The sequence below is a fragment of the Orbicella faveolata genome, unplaced genomic scaffold (genome assembly GCF_042242905.1).
Source record: "Orbicella faveolata isolate gen_17 unplaced genomic scaffold, um_ofav_v1 contig_35, whole genome shotgun sequence".
In the NCBI taxonomy this organism is placed as follows: domain Eukaryota; kingdom Metazoa; phylum Cnidaria; class Anthozoa; order Scleractinia; family Merulinidae; genus Orbicella; species Orbicella faveolata.
In genome coordinates, this window is record NW_028301564.1 from 17280634 (window position 1) to 17300179 (window position 19546).

General features: G+C 39.3%; 1 protein-coding gene across 1 annotated transcript; it reads left to right on the forward strand.

The window, feature by feature from the left end:
* The first annotated feature begins 12757 nt into the window (after positions 1-12757).
* On the forward strand, positions 12758-19546 carry LOC110042208 (uncharacterized). The gene is made up of 2 exons (XM_020747557.2): positions 12758-13271; positions 14651-19546. The coding sequence occupies exons 1-2, from the start codon at positions 13217-13219 to the stop codon at positions 18760-18762; spliced, it is 4167 nt and encodes a 1388-aa protein (XP_020603216.2). The 5' UTR covers positions 12758-13216; the 3' UTR covers positions 18763-19546.

Below are 19546 nucleotides of genomic sequence, written 5' to 3' on the forward strand. Positions count from 1 at the left end.
TCATCATAGATGACGTTTTAAAACAGATAAGCGTTATACCCGGTTCCAGTCTCCCTCAAGCCTCTAATCCGACATTCAGTGCTCTCACTAATAACAAAGGACGTTACATCAAGGTGAAAGCAACTCTGATTAAAGGTACGCACTGGAAGATTACAGAACGACCGTAGCTGACGTCATTGATTACATTTTCAAGCAAACGACTTTGGGCAGAGAAGGCATCTAACTAGATAGGTTTGACTCCAAACATTTAAAGACCTTGTGAAACTTAGTAATTGTTAAAATGCTTGGCTCTTTGGGTGTAATACTCAAGGAACAATTGGCTTTCAGAAACTGCAAAATTTCTGGGTGGCAAAAGCGCTAATGAGCTGTTACATTCTTTGTAAAATTTTGAAACCCGCTTCTCACAGGAAGTATTCAATAAATCCGGCTCACATTACTTGTGACAGTTAATCACACTATGCACTTTTAACATTCAAAACTAATATGTTTGTAACTTGATAAGAAACTGAATCACTTACGCCAATGAGGCAAATATTGTTAACAAATATTCCCCTACAAGTTGGAATGCAAATTAGCCCTGCGGTCTGCCAGGGGGCAAACACTGGACAGAATACATTTCTCGGAAACTTCAGCTTGTCCCAACTATGAAGTATATATATATGCCAATATGGCGGGGGATTTTGAGAGCAAATATGCAGAAATGATTTTATTATTATTTAGCTCTCATTAACCGAGCAGGAGGTCTGTATGGGAGAATCTTGACCGAGGTCGTGAGTACAGAGCGAACGCAGTGAGGTCTGTAAACACGACCGAGGTCAAGATTCTCCTATACAGACCGACTTAGCTCGGTTAATAAGATGTTTATGATATGGCAAAGAAGAAAACTTTAATTCGTTTAATGTAACTGGTTTGCTGACATTTTGCCTGCGAACGGCGATGAGCTTAACTTAAACCTGCCGAAATTTGCTCGTCCTCTTTACTTCTTTTCTTGTCATCAGGCTTTTTGGCACTTCCATAAATGATTGAGGAGAAAATAAAAGAAAATGGCGAACATTTTTGTATCTTTTTTTTTTTTTTTTTAATTTTTTTTTTTTATTTACCAATGACATACGTTACTTACATTAAAGTTACTTACAGAAGAATAAAATATCTGCAATTAACTTACAATCAAAAATAAATATATAATTAGCTTACGATAACAACTCTACAATATACAATGATGAGGAACACACTTATATATTAACTAACAGTACCGAGATTATTTACTAATAGATTATTCGCATGAAATATACAAACGCGATTACATTGCTCACAAAAATTAATACTAACAATACTACAAAGCTTGAAAATTAAGAGATACAACAGAAGGGAGAATATTTTAATTAGCTTTGGGCTTTTAACAATGCAAAAAGAAGAAAGAAAAAGAGAAAAAAAAAAACAAAAACAAAACAAAAAACAGTTACAGTTGTCATGCTGTTCAAAAAGTTCAAATAATAATAACGCCATCGACGTGATTAACAAAAAAAATGAAATAATACATAAATTAATTTGGGATTAGTACCCACTTTTTTTTAAAATAATCTTTCTTTTTGATCTTACTTTCCGTTTCATATTTGATGGCAATTTTAGTACGAAATCCTTGAATTGTGGGTTGAATTTGGCATCTTCTGCAGTCCCATATAAGTAGTTTACCAATGATTATAAAATAGTTCAGTAAGTTGAGTAAAGGGCATGGTTTGGATAATATTCCAAATAAAACATCTTGGAGAGAAAGATGAACCTGCTGATTTGAGATTTGGTGCCAGTAACCTTGAAACTCACTCCAGAATCGTTTAACAAAGGAGCAATGATAAAGTAGGTGGTATAAAGTTTCCGGTTCTGCCTTGCAAAATGAACATAGATCGTCTGTTTTAAAGCCTATTTTGTGTAATTTTGAATTAGTGTACAGAATAGAGTTGAGCACTTTGAATTGAAATCCTTTCACATAAGACTCAAGAACAACAGAGTGTGGCAGACTGAAGATTTGTCTCAGCTGATCGATAGAAAAGTTAAAATCGTTCTGCAGTTTGTTTATGATATTAGGCAATTGTGCTATTTTGCGAACAAGAAGTGAGTAATAGTCTTTTGATTTCTTTTTTCTGACGTCGAAGATGTCGTCAATAAAGAAGGATGGAGGAGCTAAAGATGGACAGGAAATGATTTTCTTTAAAAAGGACGGTATAGAATGGCGAAGGTCAGCCCATTGCAAATAACTAATATTGGCTATCTTGTCAGACCAGTGGCTGAGTGCGTCATTTATAGTTAAATCAAAATGTAGGTCTTGGATACGAATCACTCCCGCCTCAAAATACTTTTTGTAGAAGACTGGTCTTTTTTCGATACGAATTTCCTTATTATTCCAAATAATATTTTGCCAATCTCGTTGAGAGGCAAAGGAATCACGAAACTCCGACCACCATGAGAGCATTTCACCACAGAACTGAGAGAAGATGTTGTAATCCTTTATATCATAGTTACAATTTAAAAAGAAAAACCCTCCCATGGGATCCAGCAAGTGTTTTAGATATGATTTCCATGTTCCGTTGTTGTCATCAAATATACGTTTTATCCATGCCAGTCTTAAAGACTTAATCATGCAATTTATATCAATCATTTTTAAACCACCTTCCTCGTATTTATTTATAGCCGAAACTCGAGTGACCTTATCCGTCCCATTCCATAAAAATTTGAATAACAGTTGATTCAATTCTTTCACTAATTCTTTAGGTGTAGGCAGTACCGAGCAGACATAAACAAACTTTGGAATAAGAAATGATTTGATGATTGTAACCTTGCCGTACACAGATAATCCTCTAGAGGACCAGATGTTGATAAGTTTTTTAATACTATCCAAACGTTCAATGAAATTCTTTTCTTTTAATAGTTTTGGGTCGTACGTGAAGTACACCCCTAGTGCTTTAATTGGTTCGTTAGGCCATTTAATGCCAAACGGTTGTGCTTTGTTTCCTTTTGATGAACCAATCCACATACCCTCAGTTTTTGTATTATTGATCTTGAGGCCTGAGATATTCTTAAAAAGGTCTAATACTTGAAATAGTACTTTGGCCGAGCTAGTGTTGGCGAGCATTGCTGTTGTGTCATCAGCGTATTGTAATAGTTTTGTCTCTTCCTTGCCAATAGAGATACCCTTTATAGCTGGATTTTGACGAATGGCAATTGCTAACGTTTCTACGGCTACAATGAAAAGATAAGGAGAAAGTGGATCTCCCTGTCTCACGCCTCGTTCAAGTTTAAAAGGTTTTGAAATCATGCCGTTGTTAATTATGCAGCTTTGTATGTTTTTGTAGAACAGTTTTACCCAGCGGAGAAAGTCGGAACCAAAATTAAAAGCTTCAAGGCATTTAAAAAGGAAATCCCATTCAATACTATCGAATGCCTTTTGAAAATCAATGAAAATCATTAAACCAGGGGTGTTTTCTTTAACAGTCGAATCCATAATATCATAGATGGAGCGAATGGTTTCGCCGATAAAACGATCTTTAATATACCCTGTTTGATTATAATGAATGATATAAGGTAAGACATTTTTAATTCTCGAGGCTATTACCTTAGACATAATTTTCGCGTCCACGTTAACAAGAGAAATTGGGCGCCAATTTTCAATGAGAGAACGATCTTTACCTCTTTTTTCTATGAGTGTGATAAACGCTTGCTTTTGAGATTGGGACATCTCTCCTTTTTCGAAACAATCATTAACACATCTAATAAAGCAATCGCTGATTAAAGGCCAAAATTTTTTGTAGAACTCGATCGGAATTCCATCGTTCCCTGGAGTTTTGTTGTCTTGAAAAGTATCGAGAAGACGTAAACATTCCTCCGAAGAGATTTTACCTTCACATGATTTTTTTTTGCTCTTCAGTTAATGTAGGAATATTTAAATCATTTAAAAAGGAATCAATTTTAAGTTCAATGTCCGGAAGAATATTATAAGTCTTGTACAAATCACAGTAGAATTGTTCTACTTCCTTTAGTATACAGAATGGATCCGTTTTGATTGCCCCGTTTATATGCAGTTTTCGTATGTGTTTCTTAACGTGATTTCTTTTTTCTAAGTTTAAGAAGTATTTTGTACTCTTCTCGCCTTGTTCGTGCCATCTGGCGCGTGCACGCACAATAATTCCTTTTGTTTTCTCTTCTTAAAATGATTCTAATTGTTTCTGAGCTGCATCTAACAGGGTTGCATTGTTGTCGCTAGGGTTGGTTTCAGCAGCTTCTTTCGCTACATTAAGTTTATTTTGGAGTTTTGTTTCTGTTTCATTTCTTTGCTTTGATCTTCTTTTGGAGTGACGGATAGCGTGGGTTCTTATGTTATATTTGATCCAATCCCACACAGATCGATCATCAGAAAGTTCTTCCCGTCCTTCCGTAATCCACATTGGGATCATTTCAGTAACACTGTTGACATATTCTTCATCATCTAACAAAGAGCAATTCATCTTCCAGTAATTTGATCCTCTACACTCGTTATATGGTTCTCCGCAAAATTCTAGATAGATCGCGTCGTGATCGGTTCTTATAGCTGGAATTATATCCGTCAGTTGTACAGAATCATTTAAGTTGTTCGAGATTAGCCAATAATCCAGGCGACAAAAAATTCGAGGAGATTTTTTACTCCATGTGAGACTTTTAACGTCTGGGTTTTTAATTCTCCAAATATCTACTAAATCAAGTTGACTTTGCAAGCAAACGATGCGAGATGTGACAGATTTTCGTTGAATAAGAGTACCACCTTTCTTGTCAATAGTAGGATTAAGTGGACAATTAAAATCGCCTCCGATTACGATGTTGTTTTCGGAATCCAGATCCTCGTTTTGCAGCGTTATAACTAATTTGTTTAAGAAAGTTACAATTTCTTTATCTTTATTTGGTGCGTATATGTTTACTAGAACATATAACTTACCATTGATTTCAGTTTTCAAAATAATGTAACGTCCCAAAGGATCTAGAACTTTTTTATGTATGGTGCAGTCAACACCTTTCTTAATTAGAATTGCAACGCCGCGAGAATTAGAGCTGCCATGGCAAGTTATAAGCTCCGCACCCCATTCATTTCTCCACTGATTTTCCGCTTCTTTCATGGAGTGAGTTTCTTGCAAAAATGAAATGTTTGCGCGTTTCCGGCACCAATTAAAAATAGCCCTCCTTTTTTTAAAATTGCTTATTCCCTTTACATTAAGCGATAATAGTTTTAGCACCTCGGTCATCTTTTGAGATCACAATTGTCGCTAATGTGACTGCAGAAGAAAGATTGAAACAAAGGAAAAAGTGATGATGAAGTATTTGAAATGACAACTATAAATGCAAATCCAAAGTCGAAAATAAACAAGTATAACTTAGTTAACAAAAATAAATATGGTACAAAGCAAGTTACTTCGCGAATGCAAGGTGATCTAGAGACTAAATAGAACGGTTTCCACTGAACAGAAATGAGTACAATTAATAATACATAGTACAATACGAAAAATATAAGTTGAACTACATAAAGTAAAAACACAAATACATCAATTGTCCATCCGACGTGCATTTGAGAACTACAGCTCTCCATCTGCTTGGGTATTACTGCTCATAATTACACCATAATATGGAAGATTTTCTGTTTCCTTTCCTCTGTAAACTTGACCATTTATTATCAGTTTGTCGACCTTAAAGAAGGCTTGTTGTTTGTCTCGCTTAGCTTTCTTCAGAACTGGGTATAGTTTTGCATGGATATCGTCTATTTCTTTAGGATAATCATGTGCAAGTCCAATTCCGGTGTCTTTTAAGTTTTTGACTGAAGACCAAACAAATTGTTTGTCCTGGTAGAAACTGAATTTTGCAATAACAGGTCGTGGCTTATCAGGATTGTTTTGGTTGCGTCGAGTTGGCAAACGATGGACCCGCTCGAACCGAATATCATCAACATCCTCTTTTCGGATATTCATTTTTTCTTCAAACATAGATTTAACTAACTCCTCAGTATCACTGGGCGTCTCACCTCTTATCTCCGGCAAGTTGAATATCTTTATATTCTCTCTGCGGGTGTAAGCCTCCAGCTTAATGTTCCTGCATCTAAGCTGTTGGATGTCCGCTTTCAGCTTTCTGAGTTCATTATCGTTGTCGGCTGCCAGGGAACACGTGTTGACCATGCTAACCTTGAGTTCGGTTAACTCTTCTTGATTGGAAGCCACCGTAATTCTTAAATTCTTATTTTCCTCTTCCACCTGTGTTAAGCGTGTTTTTAGGGCATCTAATTCAGGCAGCACGGCTAAACGTTGGTCAATTTTGGCCTCCATTCTCTGCATGTTTGCCGAAGCTTCACAGCAATGGCCGCACTCCGCGAGGGTTTCTTCGACGGTTTGAGAGCCATTTTCGCGTTGTCTTTTGCGCAATGGCCTTCTTTCGCTTGAAACATCATTTCCTTGGTCTTCGTTCATAATAACTGCAGACGGAGAACTGAAAACCTTTCAAAATCACATTTTTTTTCGAAATTACACAGAGCTCAAAAATGTACGTCCTTCGCCGTGCACTGCCGCTGACCCTTCACATTTTTGTATCTTAGTTTGCTACTTTGTCAACGCAAAATGAAACCGGTCTACAGATGCCGGTCTAGATGGGAAAATCTAGACCGCGGTCAATATCGATTTCAGCCAATCAAACTCGTGAATTCGGTAGTTCCCAGTCCTTGTGAGACACAGCCATATAATAAGGTTAAATACATATATGTTATTTGCCAGCCGGGAGGTTCGTATGGGGAAAACAGTGCCCGAGGCCTGAGGCCGAGGCCGTACTCAAACTCAGATAACATGTTTATATTTTTCTCTACGGTATTGCTTTGAAAGCAACGTTTGTGTTGAATTTTAATGTTAATTAAAGCCGTTCGGTTCAAACCTGGCATACGCGTGCGTTTTACATTTCGGGTACAAAAAGCGATCCTGTTTGCAGGATTTGTTATCGGAATCTTTAATTGTTTGACTCTGTGACGAATGTTTACATTGTATTTTGTTTTACGCTGTAACAAAAAGCTTGAAAAGTTGCCAAAGTTGGAAATTTCGGAGTGGTCTGTACTCAGGGTCCGGATGTGAAAATCCGGACCACTGCAGCGCGGGATTATCCAATCAGATTCAAGGATTTAGGATTCCGGACCGCTGAGAAGCCGGAGAAAAAAAATGATCCATGGTATACCACGAGAGACTGTTGCATAACTATTTAATACATCGACTCTCACAATCAATGCAAAACACGATGAGAAAGTTGGATGTAATACTATAGGGGTATAAAACGGATTTCCTGCATTCTGATTGGCTGTATTTTCCACGGCATGATTATAGGTTGGTTCGAGCTAACATAGATCCCGTAGTGATCATTTTCAGGAATCAAGAGGTCGTTGAGGACTCTTAGAGGGCAAAGTAGACTAAGCTCATTGTCTGGTTGTCTGCTTACGTTTCATTTGTAAGCACTTTGAGTTTTTCCTTTTTTATTTATCTTCAGCGAATCAGTAGCCTTTGGGGTTCGTAGTAAGCACCAAATGGATTACTGTTGTGTTCCCAAACTTTGAACTTAAGCACTGCAAGTACAAATTAAAACCGTGCCTGAAAGTTTTGACAATGTTATCCGGAAACTAAAAATGCTTGCTGTCTCATTAATGTCAGATGAAGGTTATCGTTTCTGTGCAGTTATCAAAGAGAAGTCATGTCTTTCTTTCAATAAAATGTGTAAGTGAAGAGGGTTTTTTAAGCACCGTCTGCAATCAGTAATTACACACCCGAAAATCCAATGTCTTTTACCGGGGTCTTTGAGTAGTATAGAGCCTTAGAGTTCATAGCGAAACCATTTTAGTACCACTGTAATGGTGTAAATAACTAAATTCATGACTTTCAAAGCAACTAAATTGCTATAAAATCTGTCATCTGGCTGAAGCAATGAAGGGAAATGGTTGTCTAGCCTGAAAACAAGCTTTCTGGGTGGCTGTTAGAGTAGATAACTGCCAACTTCATTACATAACACTTTTAAGGCACTGGTACTGATACTCGATCAAACCTAACATAAAGAGATCAAACAAAGGTAAAATATACAGCTTTCAAGTTTGAGTGTATGAGATCTCAAAAAGAAAACGAGAAATATCTTTCCTCTTAATTTTTAATGCAAGAAACTTTCATTTTCCACAACCAGTCAGATGGCTAGTACTGACCCGTATGTTATTGGAATTAGCATTTTGAAAACCTCTTTCAAATAAGTCGCTTTTATCATCTTCTTTCCAGATTATGCAAATTAAGGAGCATTTATTTTAAGTCTGAGCGAAACGGAAATGTAAAAGAACTAGTACGACCGTATTTCATCTTTAATTTTCATCCCCAAACTGCAAACTGCCTTAAAATACTGAATGATAATGAAATTTAAATTGCTTTGAGTTAGATTCTAACGACGTGCTATTTACGAATCTATTATGTTTAAAATACAGCTGACATGAGTATTTGACTTTAATTTCCTTGTCTGATTACCTATTTGTGTCGTTTCAGTATTGCTGGATCTTTGGTAGCTAAAATCGTGTTCAGTGGAACGATTTACGAATTTCTTCTGGGAAAACGTTGCTACGTAACATCTTGATGACCATCAAAATTCATCGTGTAAAATCAGCTTTAACTCGAATTTTGAACGCTAGATGGAAGTTGCGTGCAGTTTCTCGCCAAAAAATTGTACACGCACAAAGTAAATAGGTCTTAGCTCTTTGTTGAGAATGGGAAATAAAAACTGTCACGTAGGTTCCAACAACAAGTCTCAATTAACAGGTCTTTAGAAGCGCATTTCAATGGCTTTTTACAACTTTAATTGAACATACATTTCCGTGGATGAGACAGCCAGCACAATCTGCCAAAATTATCATCAGTAATTCAGAAAGCCGTAATCCTGTGGATATTTTTTTTTCGCGCAGGTTCTTTCCCATTTTAGCTGCTGATCTCATCTATAAATTACCGTCTCTTTTTCTAATGTAGTTATCGTTTTGGCGATATCATTTTCAACTCAGTCTCGAGAAAATCGTTTCTTTACTTCGTTTCATATGATGAGTGATTATACAAGTAAGTTAGGAAATGTTCTTCGTAGTTTTCAACGACAAGTGATATAGCAAAGTGTTGATATACTCTTCTGAAAAAGTGATCGTAAATCTCTCTAATTCTTTCCTCCGCTGTGACCAAAACGATCGAAAGTTTTATCATCATCAAAGCAACATTGATTAGGGCAAACTAGATGCAAATTAATTCTCGAAGAACATACAGCAAACTGACGTAAAATTACAAAAGTGTGTTGTGTATTATGATGATGCGATTCAGTGCAGACAAAAACTAGACATGTACTGACGGCTTTCCAAGGTTGAGTGAAGGATTTTCCAAGGGGTGGACCATTTGAATTGTGAGGGGGATGGGGGGGTTGGATGGTTTTGAAAAAAAACGTATTCTGGAAGTATACTTATACCAATAAAAATCATACAGAAGACTACTGCCGAAAAAAATGCACTAAATCCTTTATTGGCCAATCTTGTTCGGTCAAGATGGCTGGATAATGGCTTCGTTCTTTTTTTGCGTGTTTACGGACCTCGAATCCGTCTCAACCCACAAACACGCAAAAAATTAAGAGCTTGGCCAACATCCAGCCATGTTGACCTCACGCTTGGTCAATAACCCATACATCTTGATAAACGTAAGTAAAGAAAAGTGAGTGAAGTCACAAGCAAGACAAGTAAATTTGAGGCCCTAATGGGGAGGGGGCGGAGGTAAGGATACGGGGTATTTAATAAAAAATCAAAGGAGACCTATCGTCAAACTCGTGGATTAAGTAATCTAGAGATGAAACATGTTGGTGAACTTGCAATTACTGGTGTATTTTTAAAGGCTGTTAAAACAAGCTGGGTTCGTACCACGTAAGGTCGCAATTATCTCACAAAGCGTAGGCTTTTTTCGTTGGCTTTTGTTGCACACATATCACGGAATAGCTAGGGTGGCAAAATTGCAGCTGAACAGAGAGTGGTAAAGGCTAAGGGTTCTTGGGTCACAGAGGACACTCATGCCAAAGAAATCATAGAGTACTCCCCCCCTTCCCCCTCCCCCCCCCCCCACACACACACACACACACACATACACCCAGATCTTGATGTTGATGTTTGTCTGCCTGCTGGGGAAATTTACAAGTATTCAAGTCGTAGAGCTTACAGACCTTTTTCATTGCATTTCACTCAAGGCTATAGGTAAGGTTTCTTAGGAGACAGCACTTCTTTTCCAATGTAGAACCGCTTGTCTCTATATATATATTGCATGTAAAGTACATCAAAATAAGTAGCCTCATTTGCAAGCATTTTCAGTGTTGATCCAAAAAGTCTTTCCACCCATAAATATGTGCTCCTACGAGCACACAGAGGGGTTTCTTTCCCTTTGTTATCTTTTCAATCAGGAAGCAAAAGTGTAAACACAAGACAAGGTAAAAATCATTTAAGCTTATCAAAATCAAGTATTTGGGAATTTTTTTCCACGTTTATGTGCATTTCACATCCCACTCAGAGTTCAAATCAATATACTAAAATAAACAAGACAAGTATAGAGAACACAACTGTAATCTAAACTTAACTCGATGTCGGTTGAACGTGGATTACTCAATTGATTGAACGTTGGATCTCACAGGAGATCTAATCAGCCAAACTTGAAAAGTAATAAGTCAGACTACTGCAAGGCTGACACAAGGTATATTCAAAACAATATTTTGGCTGGCCTCAGGTTTAGATGTTACTAATTATAAAAATGAAATTACAATATTATATAATGGTGCCGATGTTTGCCCTGGTTTCGTTCATTGAGAAGTGTTCGTTTCGCTCATATAAGTTCATTAAGGTTCTCGAATAAGACACATTCTCATCGAAGCTTACCACATTAGTGGGTCACTTTCCAGCAAACAAATGCTCATCTCCTGGTCATTTCGAACGCCTGGACGAGTCAAATGCTCATGAAATTCAGCGCTCAAGTTGGCCATAGTACTAATTCGAACATTCGAAGTCAACCCCACTTCAATCTAGCGAAACACGTAACATTAATGGTCGTGTAAAAGCCACAAAATCATCAATTCGGGCTGGTACGATACATCCTTTGAGTAGTAACCGCGCAAACACGATAGCGAGGCTCGCGCTGACTGCACGGTTACTATTCCAATATGGCGTCGGGCTCGGTTACTATTCCAACATGGCGTCGGCCTCGGGCGTTCTCGTTCGGGCCGACCAATTACGAACAGTGTCTACACCTGAGTGAGTGAGTGAGTGAGTGACACATTTGCATATCGACGTCCCCGCAAGAAACACGTTTCTACGCTTCGCGTATCCACGAGTTTAATTAACCGGATACAGGATGTTTGGGGAAAAAGTTTAAGTGCCCCTAACCCCTAATTTTTTTTCCTTAGCCGTCAAAATAGTCTTTTTTCTTCTGATCACATTGAAGAAAATATTATGATAGTCGTACGATTTTTCCTCTATTTTCTGTGAATTTTCAAAACTGGGAATCTACGCGTTACTGTGGTTCAAGGCCTAAGGAGAATGGGTCCGTCAGCCGGGGATCTGAGATATTTAAGTAAGATAAACCAGGGTATCAAGTAGGAAAATCGTTAATTTTAGTAACTGGAATAACGAGATAAGGGATATTTAGGCCAATACTCGGAACCCCCCCCCCCCGCCCCCCAGTAATATTTATCCATACAGTATCCCTTAAAAGAAAGCCACAAAACAACACAATTAAGGAACCTACGTGCACTTTGATACAATACAAGGAAGGATCGAATACCCGCACATTTTCGTTCACAATGCGATTTCAAAGAGATTTTTGACATAAAATTACGCTTAGCATTTCAGTTAAGTGTTTTTGTTTGCATTTACCTCACATTGTGGTCTTGTCCTTTTATCTATTTTAAACTTCTTGATCGAGTCGGACTCTCTGAGCAACACAATTGTAGTATTGATCAGTATTGATGATGACAGCCGCCTAACGCAATTACTTCGGGTCCTCCAAATCATAAACCTTTTTTGTTAGCTCTTGTTCGTCTCAATTTTCCAGAATGATAGATGACTTTAGAGAGAAGATTGTACGAGGACTATTTTAGAAGAAAAACTCTGCCTAGCTTGCTCTCCAAATGTTTCATTCAACTCAAGAATTTAACACCGCATCACAAATTTACCGCCTTTTTATACCTTCACTTCGTTTCCATTATCCACTCGATTCAGCGTTTGTAGCAACTGGCTATTAATAACGAATGTTCTATTCATACCGAAGGCTTCAGAAAGATTTTCCTCAGAAGAATTGTTAATTCCATCTAACGAATTCCTCAGACAAGGTCAGGTGGGATTTAGAATGGAAAAACGTGTACAGCCCAAATCTTTCCTACACGTAACATTGTCGACCCGTAACTAAAAAACAGAACACGCCACTATACATCAGTACAGTATTTCTTCTACTGTTCTAGCACTCTTAATATTGCCATTGCAATGTAGTATTAGTCATGGGATTTATTGGCTGTGTCCTCCCTCCAAGGTATTTAACTTATCAACATCAACTACAGTAGGTATTGCATGAAACGACATCAGACAGAGGTCCGCTACAATTCTGCATACCGTTCTCTAACTATGGACACAAGAATCTCGTTATCTGCAAAGAGGTGGCTGGACATCATTACGTTGGTAATAGGCCTTATCACGGTTTTCGACGCCATCTTGACGGGTAGGCAAAGCGGGTTCGAAATTACAAAATTAGAAAAGTTAACTGAGCGTCTTCTAACCAAGCTACGTCCTTCAAACTTGGTATTTTAACGTTGCGATTCACAAAGTGTGTAAAGTTCAATTTTGGAAAAAGTTATTTGCCATCGGATTCCCATACAAACTTTGTAATTCTAACTGCTTTGCCTACCCGTCAAGATGTCGTCGAAAACCGGTGTAACGCCTGTTTCGTGGATGATCCCATTAAAGAAACGACGTCACGAGGAGATCGCGTGTGATCGTCGGTTGACCTCTCTCCCAGGTCTCGTGACAGCCGAGTGAATAGAAAAATGAAACTACAAGGCTCGATCTATTCAATGAATCTGGACTGTACTCCGACTCTGCTCTGGACTGTGCTCAACTAGAATTGTTTGATGCTTCTGATTGTCCTGAACTTTACCGATGAATTCACTCATCAACATTTTACTAACTTTGAGTATTTGGGGTATCAACAAAGGTAAGTGACTATGAAGTCCCTATACCTCCAGTTCATACGGAAATAAGTCAGTTTACTTTCTGTAGTCTGTATATGACTAACACTTCATCAACAAACTTCTCAGTAACGTATTTTCCATGATCGGCCCTGTGTTATGAAGCATTTTAATCTGGAATATACATATAAATGGGAAGACGAGCAAATCTTCCAGTGACTATGGATATGTATTCTGCACGTGACACTTCCGGTCACTTCCGGCTTTCTTCCCTAGCTTGCAGTTTGGAATAAGGTATAAAACACGCGTAACCTGAAAAGTATGCTGAATCATTAGTCGAAGCTGGAAATTTGTCCTTGACCAACAAAACAAGTTTACAATGAAATTTGAAAGGGTGACAACCAAATTCAGACATCTAGGTACTATCACGGCGGAGAGCTTTAACACGAACAGGGTCAAATCTGCACTGATAGGGAGGAAAGCTGTCATCCCATTGTCCATGATTTTCTTCCTGATTTTACAACATTTTTACAGCACAATTCATCATTATTGCGACAGAGACGAGCCTCATCAAGTTGTCATGTTACTGTTACATTACGTAATCATGTATTCGAGCAGACATGTATTGGGAATACGAACTAATACATATTCTATTCGTAAATGTTAACACATAATCTCAGCTTCTTGCTAAACAATACGCTGACAGTATTTATGTTACGTTTTATAGCAAGCCTGAACACCGTTTTCGCTGCATCCTGAGTCTGTTTAGTGTCTTTAGTGTGACGGCATTCTAAAAGCGTGACGCAAGGCGATTAGACTGCGCGATTAACCTCTCGACAACGGCCAGTTAATCAACAACTGACGAACGGTGTATACAAATACCCTACAGGCGGTGAAGCAAGACGGGCAGGGAGGCTGTAGCCCTTCCACCCCCTGAAAGGAAACACGAAAATTTGGGGGGCTGCCCCCCCCCCCCCCTTCGTAATAGCACTATTCCGTTTCATGGTCTGCCCGAAGTAGATCAGGTTACAAATATCTGAGAACCATTTGCGAAACGCCTGCCACCAAAACGCAGCTAGGAGAGATAAGAGGTATGCGTTTGGCTTAACGATGAGCCCTTTTGTTTCAAAACACTCCGCCGCCTCTGCCCCATGTTTTATTGCAAAAGGTGACAAAAATGGATCCATTCCGCGCGTCGTTGGTCTCTGTTTCTGTTTGATTTCAGTTTTATTGATATATTTTGACAGTTACGTATTTACGTGCTAAGAAAAGTGTCATATTACATCCCTACCTCCCTATAACGGGCACCCCTGTCGTCAAGGTGGCCGTTGTGGAGAGGTTCGACTGAAGAACCTTTATATTTGCCTTAAAACTAACTTAAAATTGTTTTAAAATATTTCCGCAGTGCCTGTTTTCTCTAAAGAACTCTATGTTTCCCGCCACTATGGAAACAACTTGACTTTTTGCGGTGAGACGATTCACCATGCCTGCAAAACGATTGGCCTTGCCCTTGCGCAGGCGCAGTGGAACGACACCATCTACATCGATGGTACTGACACGTCACGTGATCCATACCCCTGCTTGCCGACGACATCACATACAGGTGGACTCTACGTCGACAAAAGCTTGTCTCTGAAGAGATTTGGCGACGCTGAGGCATTCCTCAACTGCTCGTCCTCAAGGAAAATCGTTTTTGATGGGAGTAACGCGGCATCCGAGACAGTAATTATACAGTTAACGGGGCTCACCTTTTTTAATAGCTCTGTTACTGCTAGAAATTGTTCGCTGTATGTCAACAGATGTCTCTTCACAAATGCGATGCCTATCCCGAACGCAACTGCTGTAGTCAATTTTGAGGCTTTCCAGGAACATTTCTCTTTGACAATAAAGAACTCCGTTTTCAGTAACAATGCTTTTTCATGCATCTGTGTTGTCGGGAACAGCCCTCGAATAGAAGTTCACGACACCACGTTCATCGACAATAGCGTTACTTGGGAAAGCCTTAAAAGGGTTGATGTCGCTGTATTTATGGTATTGTTAACAAGACAGCACAAGAAATATGGCTTGTCTATGACATTAACCAACATCTCATTCATGTATAACGAGGCGCCCATGGGAGGATGTCTTCACATCCAGACAATTTATGTTAATTCTGCAAACGGGCAAACGGTGAAAGGTCACCAGAAGAATAGAGGTAGCATTCAAAAGGACGTGAGCATTATTTCTCAGCCGTACTCTACAGATTATATCAGAAAGCAATCAACAAGGGGCAGCATTTCAGTGTATATTAGTGAATCAAGGTTTTGTCATAATGCTGGCGGAGGAGCGATCACTGTGAACCGAGACGTTAGCATGGTAAACATTTCCGTTACAAAGTCTGATTTCATCAATAACAGTGCCTCATTGGAGGGTGGTGCCATGCTGGTTGAAAGTTTAGACGAATTTTTTCTGCAGATCGAAGACTGCAAATTTCTTGAAAACAGCGCCAGAGACGAGGGATCAGCGATATACGTGATAGCGATTACACTAGAGGCAGGTTCAGTTCTAATTCGAAATGCCTTGTTCGTGAGAAATATTTTACACAATCTAGACTTTATTAAAGATTTTCCCATGGGTGGTACTCTGGCATTATCTGCACAACAGGGTTACCTAAAAGTTTATTTGGAAAATGTTTCATTTGTGTATAACAAGGTGGCCAAAGGGAGTTCAACTTTGTACACTGAAGGTTATTTCTTAGAACTTACGATCGTTGACTGCACCTTTCATGCGAATTCGCAGGATGAAGGTTTTACATACGACTGGACAACCATCAGTATTGACTCCTATCAACTCAGTTTCACTCTTATCGATACGGTCATTTCTGAAAATAAAGCAAAGCCAAGGGCCGATAATAACACATTGGAGGGACAGCCAGTTCATTTCCAAGTGGTAGGTCTTTATCTTTCACGGATGAACATAAGTGGCTTACACTACAGGAACAACAATGGTGGAGGAATTTATATTCAGCTGGGCTTAAATGAAAGAACTAACTCAACTTTTTTCTTACAAGACTCTCACTTTGTAAACAATGAACTATTTTCCATGGAGATTAAGGCGAAAGCAAACGCCTTCCTGCAGATAAGACGCGTTTACTTTACTGCAAATTGGTTTGTAAATTCTGGTCTCGGTAGCTTGGCCTTGTTTTTCATCTACACTACAGCACAAGGAAACCAAATAGCGATACAAGACACCACTTTTGAAAACAATACAGTACAAGGTACCATTTTGTTGTTTAGATTACCGCCCGATGAAAGAGATCTCCGCGCATGTAAAATTCCAAAATGGAATTACGGAAACCTGATCCGATTTATCAAAGTTGCGTTCCATAAAAACAACCCGGATACTTCAGTAATGAGATTGGAAAACGGGCACAATACTCTAAGCAATTGCCAATTTGTTGACAATTTTGCAGCGTATACAATTTTTATTGCAGAGAGTTCCACCAGTCTTGAATTAGTCAACACGTCTTTTGAGCACACACAAAATTGGAAAATGGGCACTACTCGCCTCCTTTACCCCAAATTAATGATTTCTGCAGGCTTTCGAGGATTCATATATTATGCAAGTTCAGGACCCATAAATCTGAAAAACGCGACTCTCACAGTCGACACAGCCCAGGACATTGACGCCTATATCATGGTCACGGGCTCAAGTGCTGCACATGTTGACAATTCCTCGGTTATTCAATGCCCTGTGGGAACGCTAAGGGGCTGGACAAAGTTCTCCCACCCTCACCTCGTTTCAAATAATAAATGCCCAAACGGGTTATATGAGGCTATGTCGCAGTCCTTTATCATCAGTTGTAAGGCATGTTCCACAGGATTCTACAGTGTAAAGCCATTTGCAAAAACGTGTCTGCCTTGCCCGTTTGGTGGAAACTGTTCAAGTGGCATTGCTGCAAAACCACAATTCTGGGGTTTTCCTTTGTTACCAGACCATGGATTTATCAACTTTCAAAATTGTCCAATCGGTTATTGTTGTCCTACTAAAAGCATCAGCTGTCCTTATGACAACAAGCATTATTTGTCCAGCGGCTGCTCCGGAAACCGTACTGGGTTCCTCTGTGGTGAATGTAAGCCCGGTTTTACAGAAACTCTGTTCTCCCCTGAGTGTCGAGCCAACGACTTCTGCACGGACTATTGGTTCTGGCCCGTTGCGTTGTTATACAGCTTGGCGTTTGCTTTGTTCCTTCTGTGGAAAAATCCAATCATACGGGTGATCAAACGACTGTTACCTTGGGGACAGCCAACTCCAGATGGCCATCTTGGATCCGATCCGTCTTCAAAAGGCGGTGGATACGTAAAAGTACTTTTCTTCTTTTACCAGGTCGCTAATTTAGTGTTCGTCTCTGAGGGCATTGAGATGCATTTGGCATACAGTTACTTGCTGACTCCAATCATTGGCTGGTTCGACTTTAAAGCAATCAGTTCAAACGACGGCCTGGTTTGTCCATTTCGCGGGCTCACAGTGCCTTCAAAGATATTCTTGCATGCCTCTCAGGTCTTCGCCGTGTTATCAGGTGTCCTGGTCATTTTTCTCTTGCATGGGGCTGTCAGGAAATTTCGGAAACAGTCTCCGGCCGTGCCTTCCTCTGGTCAGTACTTTGGAGCTACCACAGAATGTTTGCTGCTTGGCTATTCGGCACTAGCGTGCGCAGCACTTAAGACTTTGAACTGCGTGGAAATCCAGTCTACCTCTCGCTTCTTCTACGATGGAAACATCCATTGTTGGCAATGGTGGCAAAAAATGTGTGGAGTTTTTCTGGCTGTTTACATAATCCCTTTCATTTTTGTTTTGTACCTTGGATCAAGTCTGCTTAACGGCAAAGTCATATCTACAAAGCAATTTTTGTGTGCTTGTGTCTTTCCATTGCCGTTCGCTGTTCTTTGGATGGTTACTTGCAAGAAGAGTTCCCTCAACACAACGGAAACTCAACGTGTTAACGACGAACTATCACCTTTGCTAACTAGCGATCGGTCGACCGAAGCCGAGCACGATTACCATGATCTAACGGACGATGTTGTTTACGGTCCTTTCAGGAAAAGTAGCGGTGGCCAGGGTCCTGGAACCGTGTACTGGGAAAGCGTTTTAATTGGTCGTCGCTTGGTTCTGATCTGCCTCCACACTTTCATCGTGTTTCCTTTCGTTCGGATGGTTTGCTTGAGTGTCACGTGCGCTGCTATTCTTGTGCACCATATATGGAAAAAGCCATTCCAAGACCCACGTGTTAATCATGCAGAAACGGCCTCGTTGACTGCCTTGCTTGTTTTGGCGGTCATCAACATGGCTGAAGCTGCGCTTGCTATAAATGGCGGGCTTCTCTCGGAGCAGGAGCGAGTTTGTATGACTGTGTTACATGTCGTTGAAATCATCATTCTGGGAACAGTTCCTGTGATATTTCTTGCGGTCATTTTGATTTCTGTCGTATGGCAGTTGATCAAACTTTGCCAGTTTTGTTTGGCAGCCCTTTTTAAATAGCTTGATAATGTCACCATTAATGGCATTTTCGAGAAAGATCGACAACTGCTATTAACAGCAGTATATGCCAAAAGTGTGGTGACACTGAGAATCTGAACTAACTAAAATTACCAAGGGCCTATGCTCTTGATGCAGTGCCATCTACGATTTAGAACCAATATTAGACATGATTAGAAATTATTTGTAGGAACTGGTAGTTTGAAACTGAGAACTAAGTCTATTTGTTTTCAAACGTCCTCTATGCGAACATATTTGAGACGTTTTAGTAAATCTAAACTTGAAGTATTTTAAGAAACAACTCTAATGTGGATTAGACTAGAACACTGAGAAGCTAAAAGGCCTGTAGCTTCCTACATAGACGCTGTTTGGGTTCGTTACGAGCTCAAAGAGCGGTCAAATAGCCCAAAGAGTTTCTGCGTAGGAAAGTAACAGGACTGCACAGAGACTTCATAGTATTAAAGAAAATTTTTTCCATCGTCTTTTTGCGCTTTCAATATGAGTGTGGTAAAATCCAAAACCAAAGTAATAACTCTAGCCAATCACTAAGCACACAGACACTACAGTCAATCAAAACTCGAAGTAATAACATGTAGCTGACTAAAAGCGCGGGAAAACGAATGAGTAGTCACAATTGGTTTTGGTTTTACTTCTGATTGGATTAGAAAGTGGCGCGAGTTTTGTCAAGGAGTTATTTTATGCTGGTGATGTATGCACGCAGAGAAATCTGAAGTTTGCTTCATAATCTCAATTTCTTATTAAAACGGCTTTTAATTGAAAGATCAAA